The 15,985-nt window shown below is 36.8% G+C and overlaps 1 protein-coding gene across 4 annotated transcripts in view; it reads right to left on the bottom strand.

Annotated features, from left to right (window-relative positions):
* AHI1 (Abelson helper integration site 1) overlaps positions 1-15,641 on the bottom strand; it is a 203,435-nt gene extending 187,794 nt beyond the window's left edge. For 3 of the 4 annotated variants that reach the window (XM_061206760.1, XM_061206762.1, XM_061206763.1), the window contains exons 1-4: positions 15,514-15,641; positions 15,071-15,133; positions 10,276-10,343; positions 8,509-8,633 (exon numbers count right to left, since the gene is read on the bottom strand). In XM_061206760.1, coding sequence (XP_061062743.1) covers positions 8,509-8,633; positions 10,276-10,285 — 135 coding nt within the window. In that variant the 5' untranslated portion in view covers positions 10,286-10,343; positions 15,071-15,133; positions 15,514-15,641. The remainder of the gene's footprint in view (positions 1-8,508; positions 8,634-10,275; positions 10,344-15,070; positions 15,134-15,513) is intronic. The other variant, XM_061206761.1, reaches the window with a different exon arrangement.
* Positions 15,642-15,985: the final 344 nt, after the last annotated feature.

Genomic DNA, 15,985 nt, shown 5'->3' with positions numbered 1-15,985 from the left:
TCCACATTGTTAATTTTCATCTTTTTGTGTTGTAACAGGTGTATAATGGTATCTCATTATTTTTTTAAATTGCATTTTCCTAAATACTAATGACATTGAGAATCTTTACATGTGCTTATTTGCTATCTGTATCTCTTCTTTGGTTAAATGTTCAAATCTTTTGCCCATTTTGGTAAGGTTGTTTCACATCACTGAGCTCTGACAGTTCTTAAAATGTCCTAAATACACTTTATCAGACAGTGTGTTGCAAATATTTTCTCTCAATTTATAATTTACCTTTTCATTTTCTTGGCAATGTTTTGAATTTTCACAAAGCCCAGTTTATCCCTTTTTTCTTTTATGGTTCATGCTTTTGTATCCTGAGAAATCTATTTATAACCCAAGGTTACCAAGGTTTTATCCTGTTTCTTCTATAAGTTATATAGTTTTAGCTCTTATGTTTTTTAGGTCGTTGATCCATTTCTATTTAATTTCTGAACATGATATGGTCAGTTTGTAATACTGTATATGTGTATCTGACTGACCCAGCACCATTTGTTGAAAAGATTGTCCTCTTCCTCATTGAGGTACCTTGGCAATTCTGTCAACAATCAATTGACCATACACATTTGGGTCGATTTCTAGAGTCTCTTCTGATCTATGACTTACATATCCACCTTTAGGACAATGCCAGGTTGTCTTGGGTACTAAAGCTTTACAATGAGTTTTGAATCAGATGACAAAATTCCTTTGACTTTGTTCTTCCTTTGCAAAATTGTTTTGGCTATTCTAGGTCTGTTGTTTAAATTTTCAAATGAATTTTATAATTATATTTTCAATTCTTAAAAGTCTGCTGGCATTTTGAATTGAATCAATAGATCAACTTTCAGAGAATGGATAATAGTAATCTGTCAATAATTATTTGACAGTAATGGTTCTTCCAATCCATGAATATGGGTATCTCCTTATTTATTTGGTTCTTACTTTCAGCAGTTTGGGGATTTTCAGTATACAGGTCTCACATATTTTCTGATAAATTCTTCCTTGATTGCTACATATTTTTGTTACTACTATAAATGATATTTTAAATTTTAATTAAGTTTTTCATTACTGGTATAGAAATACAATTGGTTTATACTTGGACCTTATATTCTGCTAAACTCATTTAATAGTTCTAACAGCACTTTTTAGAGAGTTTGTCAACTGCAAATGAGATTCTTTTACTTCTTCACTTATGATCTTTATGCTCTTTTTAAAAAATTGCATTATTGCATTAGTCAGGGTCACCTGCACAATTATGAATATGCATGGTGATGTGCTCAAGCTTAAGGCAAAAGCTTTCAGTTTTTTACTTTTAAGTACAATCTTACCTGTAGGTTTTTGTAGATGCCCTTTATCAAGTTGAGGAAGTTTCCTTCTATTCTTTTTGTTTGTTTAAGTTATCAGAATGGGTGACGAATTTTGTCATTTTTCTATTGCATTTGTTGAGATGATCATATGGTTTTATTTAATCTTATGATATGGCAAATTACACTGACTACTTTTTTCAAATGTTGTGATATATTCCTGAGATAAACCCCACTGGTCAAGGCGTATTATCCTTTTTATATAATGTAAGACTGATTTCCTAACATTTTGTGGAAGATATCTGCTCTAGATTCAAAAGGGATACTGGTATAGGTTTCCTGTAATGTCTTCATCTGGTTTTTGTTTTAGGGTACTTAATAATTGCCCCCAAAAAGAGTGGAGAAGTAGTCACTCTTTTTGCATAGTCTGAAAGAGTTTATATAGAATTAATATGATTTCTTAAATAATTTGGTAAAATTTATCAGTGAAGCCAGCTGAGAAAACTAGCCACCTGGTTTTCTTTGTGGGCAGGTTTTTAACCACAGACACATTTTTTTAAAAGATATACAATATTCAAGTTATCTGTCTCTTTTTGAGTGAGCTTTGGTAGTTTGTGTCCTTCAAGTAATTTATGCATTTCATCTAAGCTGCTAAATTTATTGTCATGAAGTTATTTCATACTGCTCCCTTATTATCCTTTTAAGGTCTTTAACACATCTGCAGTGAACCCCTCTTATATTCCCAATATTGGTAATTTGTGCTCATTTCCTTTTTTTTCTAATCAGTCTGGTTAAAGGTTGTGCAGAAAAGGGTTAACTCAGCAGCCCTGGTTGCTCAAATCATTCAGATCCCAAAACAGGCCTGTTTTTAGGACCAGCCCGTGGCCGGCTCCTGGGAACTGAGCTCTGAGCCCTTGGAATGTTGTGCTTGATAAAAGTGAATGAATACATAAATCATCTAAAGGATATTATTAATAGCTAGAGAATCTAGAATATTTTCCACCCTTTAAAATTAATTTAACACAAACATTTTCACAAGCTGTCATTCATAAAAGAAGTTATCGCCTCTATGAAATACCAGTTATTAGGATAAAATGAGATAGGAGAAAATAAAGGAATGAAATCAAGGTGATATAAAACTGACAATGATAATGAACAGAACATGATTTAAATTTCCCCCTTTAAAAGGCAAAAATTCAGATGCATCTTCAAAATTAATAATAGCTACAGTTTGAGTGTTTATTCTCTACTTAGCAATTTATATTTACAGTAAGTCCCCTACATAAGAACGAGTTCCATTCTGAGAGCACGTTCATAAGTCCAATTTGTCTGTAAGTCCAACAAAGTTAGCCTAGGTACCCAACTAACACAATCGGCTATATACCGCTGCTTTTACGCTTACTTCCAGACATCCTGGGCTTGAAATAAAGATACTGTACTACTGTACCCTATACAGTACTGTAAAGTACACAAAAGCACAACCACTTGTAGAGGATGCACACACGTGACAATGAATGCCAGACACGTGAATTAACTAACATGACTGGACATGAACGCACGTTCGCATCTTTGAAAGTTTGCAACTTGAAGGTTCGTATGTCGGGGACTTACTGTATTTGTTCTACCTATTACTGCTGAGTATCAAACCACTCCAGACTTAGTGGTATAACATAATAAATCATTCATTATGCTCTGAACCCAATATATTCTCCTTATTCATCATGCCTCTCATCTTTAGTTCCTGATGCTTTGATTCCATAACCCATCACTTCATTCATCACTCACCCTTATCATGTACTTTCCATCCATCACACCTGTCTGGAAAAACTCCAGGTACTGTTCAAATTAAGTGACTTTCATCTCTATAACTATAACCAGGCTGTTGAATACTGCTGGAAGAACCACTTCAAAACTTGGCACTATTATAAACATTTAGTCTACAAATTCAACTGAGACCTCAAAGCTATGGACAATTCTTCTATGCTGCATAATCTGTTCATATGCACTTTTCTGTGGCTATTTCAAACTTTCTTCACTCACCTCTGATGTCCAGTGCTGTCACTTCTTGACTCACTTTCACAGATAAAAGCCATTAAAGGGAAGCTGCTCGGTAGCAACCTTCTGCTACCAAGTCTACAAATTTTCATGCACCCCAAATGACCTTTTTCTTTTCCTTCTCGTTATAAAGAGGTGGGTTGAATTATGGTTTTCTCCAGATATATAAACCATAATTTGAAAAGATAAATGCACCCCAATGTTCATTGCAGCACTATTTACAATAGCCAGGACATGGGAGCAACCTAAATGTCCATCAATAGAGGAATGGATAAAGATGTGATACATATATACAATGGAATATTACTCAGCCATAAAAACGAATGAAATAATGCCATTTGCAGCAACGTGGATAGACCTAGAGATTGTCACAGTGAGTGAAGTAAGTCAGACAGAGAAAGACAAATATCATGATATTGCTTATATGTGGAATGTAAAAAAAGGCTACAAATGAACGTATCTACAAAACAGAAATAGAATTACAGATGTAGAAAATAAACTTATGGTTACCAGGGGATAAGGGGAAGGGGGAAGGATAAATTGGAAGATTGGGACTGACATATACACACTACTATATATAAAATAGATAACTAATAAGGACCAACTGTATAGCACAGGGAACTATAATGGCCTATAGTAATGGCCTATATGGGAAAAGAATCTAAAACGAGTGGATATATGTATAACAGATTCACTTTGCTGTACACCTGAAACTAACACAACATTGTAAATCAACTATACCCCAATAAAAATTTAAAAAAATAAATAAAGAGGTGGGTCTTCTTGTGTTCTAGAAAACTTTCCTCTCCTGTATCATCAATTTCTCCATTATCTTCCCGCTATTAGCATTTAAATACCTGAATGCAATCAATATCATCTTCACAATATCCCTTTTACAGCCAAACTTCCTGAAAAGGTTGTCTATACTTGTTGTACTGCTTCACCTTTCTATGAACCTTATATTAAAAAGCTTTGCTCTCTACCCTGCTAATAAACTTTCGAATACTTATTTGGTAAGCAAAAATACCATCTCTGGTTTCCAATCTGAATAGCTTTTAAAGTGTTACTATATTTTATTAGTCAATGTTATTTTCTCTTGTAATTAGTTTTATTTTTCATGCCTTTTGCTCACTTAGAGATTTAGTATCTTACTATTTATGGCATTTATTTGTGGCATTTCTTTACATGTTAACAATAGGAATGGAACTTACTCATAAAGTTGCTCTGAAGATTGATAGGGTAATAACTATAAAACACTGAAAATATCCTTCTAATTCCAGAATATAGGTGTTCAATAAATGTTAACAATTATTATATATTATTGGCTATATAAAAGAGTATTAGATCTGTGGCTATTAAAAAAAAAATCACATATTTTCCTCAGCGAATTGGCTTTTAGTTGCATTTGTTTCTGACTCAAAAAAGTATCTTCTACATCAGATTTATTCATTCAACAAATATTTAGTGAGTCTTCTGTGTGCAGACAGAGAATATTTTGATTACTTGGGATGTCTCTCATTCCTTTTAAGATCAGAGTATCTTTCTACACTGGAAAACGGAACCAGCCCATTTCTATTTTCTTATTTAAGTATTTGTCTACTAATTTAGATTTTTACATTTACCTTTTACATTTACCTTCAGATGTCTGAAGTGTAATTTAATGTGAGATAAAATGAGACTGTAACTGACCTTTTCCCCCAGAAGCTAAAGCAACTCTATCAATACTAGTTCTTGTGTCATAGCTTCTTGAAACATCTGGCATAAGAACCTTCTACATATTTAACTGGTTTCAAGGCTCAACCAGATATATATATTTTCAGATCATAAATTCTCTATTCTTAAATCCTTCATTTTGATTCATGTCTCTGGAAATGGTACTACACATTCAACTAATCCATCTTCAATAGTTTTCTTGTTTTTTTCAGGGAGGGAATACTAGCAGCAATGCTTTGCTAATTCACACGCTCACTGTTGCCCTCACAAATGACTGACAATTTAGACAAGTAGATTCCCTGGAACACAATTTTCCCCTAAATATTGTAGAGATATTGCTCCATTGTCTTTGGCCTTAGTGTTTTTTGAGAGAAGCCTGAAATGCACTAGATGTTTCTTCTTCTGTTTAGATGTTCGCAAAATTTATCTTTTTCTTGATTAAAGTTTTCAGATATAGTTCTCATCTCATAAAATTAACCTGAAATGCAAGATGGATTCATCTCTTCCTAGATGTTTTTTTAACCTCAGGAAGGTTTCCTCCTCGTGCTCTTTTTACTGTTTCTGCTCCACTAGTGCTGTCTGGGAACACTTACTTGTAGGTCACGTATTTCTATATGTCCTTGTTATTTCTTATAGCTTTCATTTTAGTTTCAGCCATTTCTTCTCATGAACAATGCTTCATATTTGTCTGCCACATTACTAATTAAATTTTTCCATGGTGTCAATTCTATTACTTAGGCCTGAGATATAGTTTTAAGGAAGCAATGAAGACAGAACGTGGAGACTGTGGTTTTAAATCCTTATTCTACAATTCTTACATGATATTAAAAAATATGGCACAAAATTCGTATAGAATATAAAAATAGTCTATATAAAAATATGGCACAGAAGGACTGCAGGTTGTTTTGATTTTACTCCAGTGTAAGAAAGTCTTTGAAATCTAATGGGTGAAAATTAGCTCATCCATTCTGGTTATTTCTGCTTCACTGTCTTTGACTATTTTACAACTCAGTAGAGAAAAATGGTTAACATGTAGAAAATTGATAGTAATACAAATGTTTCCTGTCCATAGCTATGTAAATGATTTCTGTTAATACAATGCAACTGAATTTTGTCTGGTAGATAAATCTCTGTAAATTAAATCCATCTGAACTGGTTATAACATCTTACTGATTCCCTTATTAATTAATGATTTAAATAAAATCTTTGTTATGTGTTAAAAAAAAAAATATATATATATATATATAAAATAACTCCTACTTATTCTATTTCTGACTATACAGCCCTGGCAAAGATGATAAGTCGTTTTCTGTTCAGATGTTCATAAAATTTCTCATATGCAAAATAAGAGCTCCAATATCTATTTTCATGATTAACATAAAAATCAGAAATAATATTTGTAAAACTCTTATCAGAGTGCCTGATAGACAGTTGAAAAACAGTAACATGAACCTGCCATTATTACGAATTTTATTATGGCTTTCTCTTTGCCTAATTTTCTTATTTCAGCCTGCTTCCTTTTCAGTGTCAGCCTGTTCTGCACATGGGAGTCCTTGTTCTTGTTCTGAAGAGATCCCATCACTTCATGCCTTATTAAAAGAGGTCCTATTGGGTTGTGGTTAAGAGAGTGGATTCTGCAGTTAGACTGTCAGAGTTTGAATCCTGGTTCTACCACTAACTATGCCACTAACTTTGGGTAAGTTATTCAACCTCTCTGTGATCTAGTTTCCCCATCTATAAATGGAAATAAAACTTCATAATTTTATTGTTTGTATTAAAAATGAGTGAATATACACAAAATGTTTAGAAGAGTGCTTGAAAGATAGAGAGCACCGTTATCTAGTAAATAAAAGCAGGTATTCCTCCTCTGTTTGCTAAAGTAAATCATTTCGAAAATAGTTTGTTTTCCAGGAATAATCCTCTTCCATTGAGCTGAAAAATCTCTTCCTAAATATTTTTTTTAAGAATACTTATCTCTGAATTAAGAGAGACCTTGAATGGCCTGGTGTGTGCCAAAAGAGGCTGAGTAGATTACATTTAATCACCTCCCACTTGTGTGTCCCCAACATCTAAACTGGACCTTGGATAAATGGACATATCTTCTGCCCATTTTCTAGTTATCCATTTAATTTAGCATTCCTGGCCTAAACTGCACCTTGTTCATGCACACGAAGCCCAGTTCTGACAGTGAGAGAAAGTATGAGTTTCTACTTTGACTGAGACCATAAAAATACTCTGCAGACAGTTGTGTCCAGGGTCCTTTCTGCTTTTGCCAAATGTACACCACCTTACTCAAGGGGAGGGCATATCCCAGTAAGCAATGCTCCATCGTCCATATGCCACTCTTCCCTACCATGCTGCACACTGGTACACCAGAAGTGGCATATTCCATATTAAAGCAGCATCCACTATGGGAGACCTAATCTGATCCATTCTGTCAGCAGTTCTTAATTAGTATGCAGTAGTATACTGGTATACTATGAACCCCTCACATGTGTGCAGCTGCATTCTAGCCAATGCTATAACTTTTTTTTTTTTTTTGCCTCACTTGAGAATATAACTATTACACTGATGGCTGCCAGACAATATTAAAATGAACAGGTCTCATGACAAAATACAGACTAGGGTAAAATACGCTACAAGTAAAATGTAGGATGCATATAACTCATAAAACTCCTGCCAAAGAAATGTACGTATTCTTTGTATCAATTACCAGGACATGCATGTACCAATTACCAGAACATGCATGAAGTTATTTATTTGTGTGGAGATTATGGTCAAAGAGGTAAAAGGTGCAATGGAAATAGCGAGATAGGTTTGAAGAGTGCATTAACTGGGATACTATTACAGACTCTATAATACCTTGGGAATCAGGTTGTAGTTAATTGCTGATTTGTTTAGTATTGCTTTGAGTTCTGTATTTTCAATCCCTCCGAGGGTGTTACCAAAAATTCTATCATTTGAAAGTATACCTCAAGTACAAAAGGATAATTATTTCTTTAAGGTTCCACTGATTTCTCCTGGCTCTGCTGGGTAGAATCAGATGAAGAAGTCTAAATAAAGATAAGCCATTAAATATCCGAAGTAAGATATTATTTCCTAAGTTCTTCACAATTCTGGGTTAAAAATCTTGGTTTTCTTCAAGAACGTGTAATATGGCTAGTTTTGCATTTCCCTGTTATCCCTAATCACTTTAACCAGTTGGTCTGTTATTCTTGTAGGACAGCACTCAAGAACTCGATACTCAAAGAGTGAAGAGTGAGGCTGATTCTAATGCAAGCTTTATTTTACCACGTTATTGACCATAACACAGATTTACTGTTTTTAATTTCCAAAGTTTCTTGGAGTTTTCATATGAAAGTCATAATTTTATGCAGATATACAAGTCACCATTACCAAATGATCAGTTACTCACTGAGATTTTTTCTCCAGATTTGCCAATTTTTTTCTTCAGTTTTTTTCTTTCACGTATTAGATCATTGTGGGCCTTAAGCAATTCCTCAAAACGAACTTTGGTCTTCACCTTTGCTTCACTCTCAACTACAAATGATAATGATTCATGTCATTTTCTATGCAACTCTATTATCATATGTATTATGTTAAAAAATAAAAAACCCACAGCCTTGTAAATACCTGCATGAGTTAAAAGGATTAGTCTTTCTTTCTTAAAAACTTTTCTTTTGGCTTTGGTGACACCACACTCACCTATATCCGTCTTACCTTTTGGGCTACTCCCTCTAAAAGTTTCCTTTGCTAAGTTAACTCTTTACTTATGATGCAGAGTAGCACCTACGACTATTACGTGGCCTTAAACAAGTCACTTGACATCTCTAAACTTCATTTTCCTTGTGTGTAAAATCAGAATAATCCTATGTCAAAGATCATTTTTTCATGAAAAATGACTAACGCTTGCCTGGCCAACAATCAGCCTGCAACAAATATTAAAATCTGAAAGTTGTTTTCCCCTTTAAAACATAAATCAGGTCATGCTAGTACCTTGCTTAAGACCCTGTAAGTTTCCCAGTTCACTTAGGACAAAATAAAGCAAGTCCTTCACATGCCCTACATGGTTCTTACTTCCTGGTCTGTCTACATCTACAGCTTCAATTAAAACAAATATCCCTATAGGGAGGATGGGAGGGAGGCTCAAGAGGGAGGGGATATGGGGACATATGTATGCATATGGCTGATTCACTTTGGTGTACAACAGAAACTAACACAGTATTATGAAGCAATTATACTCCAATAAAGATCTATTTAAAAAAACCCAAAAAACAAATATCCCCTTAGATCCCTACATTCTAGCCAGACATCCTTGTTTTTAGCTCTTCTGCCAGAACAAGCAATTTCCCATGTGAAGCTGCTTCCACCTGGTGCAAACTGCCTCTAACTCCTCACAGCTGGCTGATGTTAAGATACCTGTTTAAATGTTGCCTCTAAAGCAGAACATCTCCTGACAACCTCATCTAAATTTGTTTCTCACAAGACAGACTGTTCTTTTCCTTCACAGCACTTAACCCAACTTGAATTTGTGTAATTATTTGTATATCTATATACATAAATATACTGTGTCTCTCCCACTATATGAGGTAGTTCATAACTACATCCCTAGCTACTATCATGGGGTCTAGCACAGAGTAAGTACTCAATAAACATGTTTCAAATAAATAAATGCTGAATGAATGAATGCCCAAGAGCAGGTATTGGCAAACTACTACCTGCAGGCCAGTCACCTGTTTTAATAAATAAAGTTTTATTGAAACACAGCCATGCCCATTCTGTTAAAAACTGTTATGGCTGCTTTTGTGCCTCAATGGAAAAGCTGAGGAGTTGTAGCAGAGACCAAACCTAAAATATTTACTAGCTTGCCTTTTAGGAAAAAGTCTGCCAAAGTCTACTCTAAAGTGAAAAACCCATTTTGACAATAAAAAATAAAAACTAACCATATGTTGTTATCATTTACCTTGCCCAGCTGAGTCCCAAATTGCCAGCCAATGAATACATATTAACCTTAATCACCAACATTACATAGAAAGCTAAATATCAAATTATGAAATATCTCTAAATGTAATTTTTGGTTGATGACACCTACTTCATTCCTTAATTGAAGAATCCCTTAAAATAATCCAAACTTTAAAATAAATAATCTGTACTGCATATATAAATTTCATAGAAATCTTACCAGTGGGCATATCTCAGCTTCATGGAGAGCATTGAGTTATAGTGTAAAGCACTGATTCAATCAGGATCCTATTAAAACAAAGAGGATTTATTTGTAATATGGAATTTCCAAATAAAAATTATAAAATACTCTTCACGCAAGATTATGTGATTGTCTACTACCTCATCAGGTTTATACCAATAAAACTAAGTTCTCTTATTCCAACCTTATGTAAATGACTTAAATACATCTGAATCAGTTTAGAGTCTTAAAGTAAAGCAAACTGGATCATAATTGAGTAAAATATTTATATATTTGAAACAAAAAGTGTTTGAAAGGCAATAAACATCTAACAGTATATTAATACACCTTTTAAAGTATTTTAAGTAAAAAAAATGAACACTTCTATGTACTTTTGAGAAACCAAACTCCCTATCAGGATTGACTTTCCCAAGCACATACACTATTCCACTAGTAAAGTATGCTTCTGGGTAGCACATTCACAGATAATGAATTTAAATATTTCTGTACCTGCCACTGAAAATGCTACAACAGAGAAGGTTAAGCACAAGCATTCATTCCATCTTCTCAAATAAATACCTGGGTGTGTATCATTGTGTATCAAAACCATGGATAAACTCAGTATATATATTCCTAAATTTCCAGTTTTTGTAAAAGATGAGGGTGTGTGTCCAAAACAGACATTAATTCTCACATTAGAACACAATATGCATACATTTTTAAGAATAAAAATGAAGACTGTTAAAAAAAAAAAAATTGATCTGACTCAACAATTATCAGTTAAGGTTCCAGATCCCTGGGGATCCACATTCGTGTTCCTTTAGTATTAGGGGTACTTTGGACAGAAAAGTCTGATAAGAAATGCTAAAAAGAAAATAATGATTATACAAATACACTAATTATGTGAGTTAACTTCTGTAACTATCCGGTATACAGACAAAACAGACATCATTAAATACACAGAGTAAAACCTCCTATTCTTTATTGATAGAAAACAGCATTAACTCTTTCTAGAAGATAATAGATCTAATAAGCCTGATCATCTTTCCAATCTACCCCAAATTAGAAAAGAGAGGCTGCAAAGCCAACTGCGTCAGTAATTGAAACCTGACAGTATATAAGTAGAAAAAAAAAATAAAGCAAATAAGGATTTAATATTTATAGTATTCCAGGGTGATTCAATATATAGGAAAATAGCTGAACTATATTATGACTGAGTCATCAAGAAAACGTTTACTTATATTTTTTTGTTTTATCTTGAGCAGAAAATGTATGACACATTTTAGACAGATTAAATAAAAACTACTGAAGAGATAGAACAAAGAGTCAAGGATGACTCTCATGTTTTTCAAAAGGAAATAATTAGACCAGTAGTATCATTAATTGGAATATAGTGCAGTATAGCACAAGTGTAGTGAAGTAGTTTAAAACACAAGTCCTGGAATTACTGTAATCTCCCACGGTTACTCGTATGGGCTGGGCAATGTTTCCTCATCCGTAAAATCAGTCTAACAGTGACTATTCAAAGGGCTGTTGTAAGAGTTAAATGATTAAAAGGTTAAAACAGTGCCTTAGAACAAGCATCAATAACATTAGCTACAATTATAATAGATACTTCTTATGGGGACGCTCAGTGAGCTTTAGTGGGGCATGTTGAGCTGGATATCGGACAGGTATTAAGCAGCTATAAGCATTGGCTCTATTGTCAGATTCCTGGATTCAAATCTCAGTTCTACCTGTCAGTAGATCAATCTCAATTTCCTACTCTTTCAAAAGAGAATGATAACAGTAAATCACTTACAGGGTTTTTGTAAAGATGAAATAAGAATATGCAGGTAAAACACTAGGCACAATGCCTAGAGCATGGCAAGCTCTTCAAAAATGATAGCTATTATTACTGTATACACATATACAGTGTGTGTGTGTGTGTCTGTGTATGGAGATTCATATAAATATATACATATATATAAAATCAGTTTATGTTTGGTAGGTGATAGAATATAGTAATCCAGCAAGGAGATAAGAGTCTGAAGATTTGGGCATCACTTATTTATATTTGTGATGGTTGCAAGAAAAAAAAGGGCCAAACACAGAATTCTGGGAGCCCACAAAATAAACGAAAAAGACATCAGGGAGATAGATGAAAAACTGGGAGAAGTAACCAAAGGAAAAAGAGTTTCAAGAAAGAAGTGGTCTACACTGTGTGGTACCAAGAGTTCTTGCAAGATTTGAAGAGTGTCCACTGGATCTGCAGTCAGGAAGTCACGTGTGCAAAGCTTTTTGTGGAGGGACAGAAACCTGGCAGCCACAGGTGGAGGAATGAATGGAAGGTAAGACCTGTAGAAGAAACATGTGGATAATTCTTTCTACAATTCTGCTTCCAACTGTCTCCCTCCACCCTGCACAGGCAGTGACATGAAGCAGTAGCTTTGAGGTACAGAAAGACTATGGAAGGATTTTGCTGTTTCTTTTAAGACTGTTTCCATGCTTCCATCACACTACCCTTAAAAAATAAACCACCAGAGGAACTTTCTAAAATACAAATGTGATGGAATCATTTCTTTGTTTAGAACTCTTCAGTAGCTCCCAATACTGGAATTTTCTAAAATACAAATGTGATGGAATCATTTCTTTGTTTAGAACTCTTCAGTAGCTCCCAATACTGGAAAACATGAGGTTCCATTGGGGTCCAAAGCTACTAGTGAAATGATCCCTTGCCTTTCTCCACCTCCCCTTCTCTAGCCACACTTCCACACTGTGGGCTCCAGCCCTGTGAAACCACTTGCAGGCCCTCAAATGTGCCAAACTCTTTCTTGCCTTTGTACCATTACACATACACCCTTCTCTCCTGAAAAATGCCCTTCCTCTCTGGTCTCTCTAACTCCTAACTATCCTTTGACACTAAATGCAAATAGCATTGAGACAGGCTAAGACCTGGGACCTGGGTCCCTTTACTGGAGTGTCTGCACCTGGACAAACAAACTATAAGGGACTAAAAACAACTGCATGCATGCACAGTTGGGGCAAAATCATGAACAGTAAGATACAAAAGGGCCAAAACCCAACTTCTGAGGTGCTGGGAACAAAAGCAGCAGCATACTGTGCAGGATCCCTGCACACAGCACCACCAAGGGGGTGGGCAGAACACCTAAGCCACCCCTCGGCCCAGCCCACAAATCTGGCCCCAACCTCTCCCCATTTAAGGAACCAGCTCTGCCCCACACCCCGACCCACCACCCCGTTTCCCGTTCTCACTCCCTTGTGAAACAACAGAAGTCCCAATAAAGCCTCGCCTAAACTTCTTGTCTGGCCTCGTATCAATTTCTATTGATTAAAGAGTCCAAGGACCCAGGTCAGTATCAGTATCTTCTCTAGGGAGCTCGCTAACTTTGAGGGGTTAGAGACAGTCTCCATGAATAAACAAGATTCTGAAGATGGTTTTAAAAACTTTTGGTATTTGAATTTCTTTCTAATGTATATTTTTAAAATTTCCCAGAGTCCTCATAACAAGCAATCTTCTTCCTGAAAGCCCAAGTAGTAACAGCAATCGTTAAATATGTCTCCTCTGTGCTCCCACAGTGCCTTGATCTTCATACCTCCTACCTAGGCCCTGAATTTGCACTCTGGTAAAATCTTCTGTGACCGCCCCCCACCAAACTGCTAGCTTGTGGAGGGCTAGGCCTGTGCTCTCTTCATCTATGTATCCCATTTTAAAAGGGGGGGCAGTAATAATGGTTCTAGGGTCAAAATGAGTCAGGCTTAAGCTTTCTTTTTTTTTTTTTTTTTTGGTCTGGGAAATTAAAATGGCACCTACTTTATTGTAAGGAGAAAAGGAAATACTGAAAAGCAAAGTTATCAGCACAGTGGCTGGCCCATTACTTTATGTCCATTATTATAGTATTAAAAATAAACAATTATGCGATAGACAAAACATATTAAATAAATTATGTATTTACATTATTTACTACTATTTAGTAGTCTAATGTACAATCCAATTAGTAAACACTAATAATAATTTAATGAAAAACATAGCAAATACATTACAGAAATGATCATCTCTAAATGGTAATGTGTACTATAGCAAATACATTACAAAATGACTAATATTTGATAAGTAAGATCATCAGCAAAAATTAAGGTCAAACTTAAAATGACATCTGTGAATCTCATATATGTCATTATATTTAAAAGCTTCTCCCTCACAAACCCTTTTACAGGACCTGCTAAGAGATACAAAATAGGGAAATTAACTGCATTACATTTCATCTCATTTTATGTTTTCTCTAAACGCCTGATTATCAGCCAATAAATGACTAAAGATCAAGGGAAGAAAAAGCAGAGGCTTGGATGATTCGCTCCTTGACCGAATTTTACAGCACGGGATAAAAGGAAACAAACAAAACCCGTATACATAATTCAACTAATATATCAGAATAGTCTCCATAAATATATAAGGTTCTAAATACGATTAAAAAAACTTTTGGTATCTGAACTTCTTTCAAATATATATATTTTTAATTTCTCAGAGTGCTCATAATAAGCAATCTTCTTCCGGAAGGCCCAAGCAGTAACAGCAATCGTAAACGCAACAGGTGGAAAAACTGTTAGCATCCTTTTCTCAAAAGAAGGAAAAGCCATATGCTCCAGTCAGTAGATGTTTTCACAGTAATGCGGAAATGTAGCACAGCCATTTGGCAGGGATACCTAAATAGTAAACGCTTTCTTCTATTTGTATACATATCGAAACGACCCTGTTAATGTAACTATACTCTTAGAAACGTAACACATCGATCACCTTTTCTCAGATGTAATTAAGAAGGTATTTCACGGGTTCAAGATTCAGCACCAGGTTGACACCCTAAAAGGAAATAAACGTATGTACTTAGTGCGCATCTGATTTAAACGCTGTTAAACCAGAATCGGGAATAGGAAAGGCAAAGATTGCATTCACTCTTTCACGACACCACGCTCAGCGTTCCGGAGAAAAGGAGCCCAGGAAAGGGAGATGAAAAGTAAGTACGAAGAGGTAACTCTCAGAAACCCCATCCCTCCACTCTGCCGCGCTGGGCGGGTCAGACTGCAGTGGTGCAGGGCAGTCCCCGCCTGGCCTCCCCGGCCCGCCGCCCCCGCGCCTTAGGACCCGAGCAGCCCTCCACGCCACTGTCCCCGGAGAGGGCCAGGGCAGGCCGAGCGCCCGAGCCCGGGCTCCCGCCACCAGCAGGCCTGCAGGGTACTCACGGAGAAGAGGGCGCAGACCTGCCCACAGAGGGTCCCGCCGGAGCCGACGCCGGGACCGTGCGGGGTGGGCTGAGAGCTAAGGGGCCGCGCTACCAACCCAGCCGCCAGCCACCCGGGCTCTGAGCACCCGCTGGGTGCCGCAGTGCGGGCAGCGCGCCGCCAGCTGACGTCAGCGCCTGCCTACGCCGCCGTCCCCATGACAACCGATGCGGTGCCGACTCACCGCCTGGACCTAGGCCGGGCCTCGGCGCCCCCCCGCGGCCCCGCCCCCGCCCACGGCCCCGCCCCCGCCCCCGCCCCCGCGCCACCTAAGTCTGGGCCCCGAGGCGCTGCAGTGCAGCGTCTGCGGAGCGGAGGCCGCGCGCGCGCGCGCGCCCGCCCGTGGGCCCTCAGGCTGCGCCCGGGCACGCGCTCAGGGGCCGAGCGCCGGACTCCTCGCGCTCGCGCGGGAAGCTCCAGGCTGCCGCCCTCC

The sequence above is a fragment of the Eubalaena glacialis genome, chromosome 12, assembly GCF_028564815.1.
Source record: "Eubalaena glacialis isolate mEubGla1 chromosome 12, mEubGla1.1.hap2.+ XY, whole genome shotgun sequence".
NCBI lineage: Eukaryota > Metazoa > Chordata > Mammalia > Artiodactyla > Balaenidae > Eubalaena > Eubalaena glacialis.
This window is presented reverse-complemented; position numbering and strand designations above follow the sequence as displayed.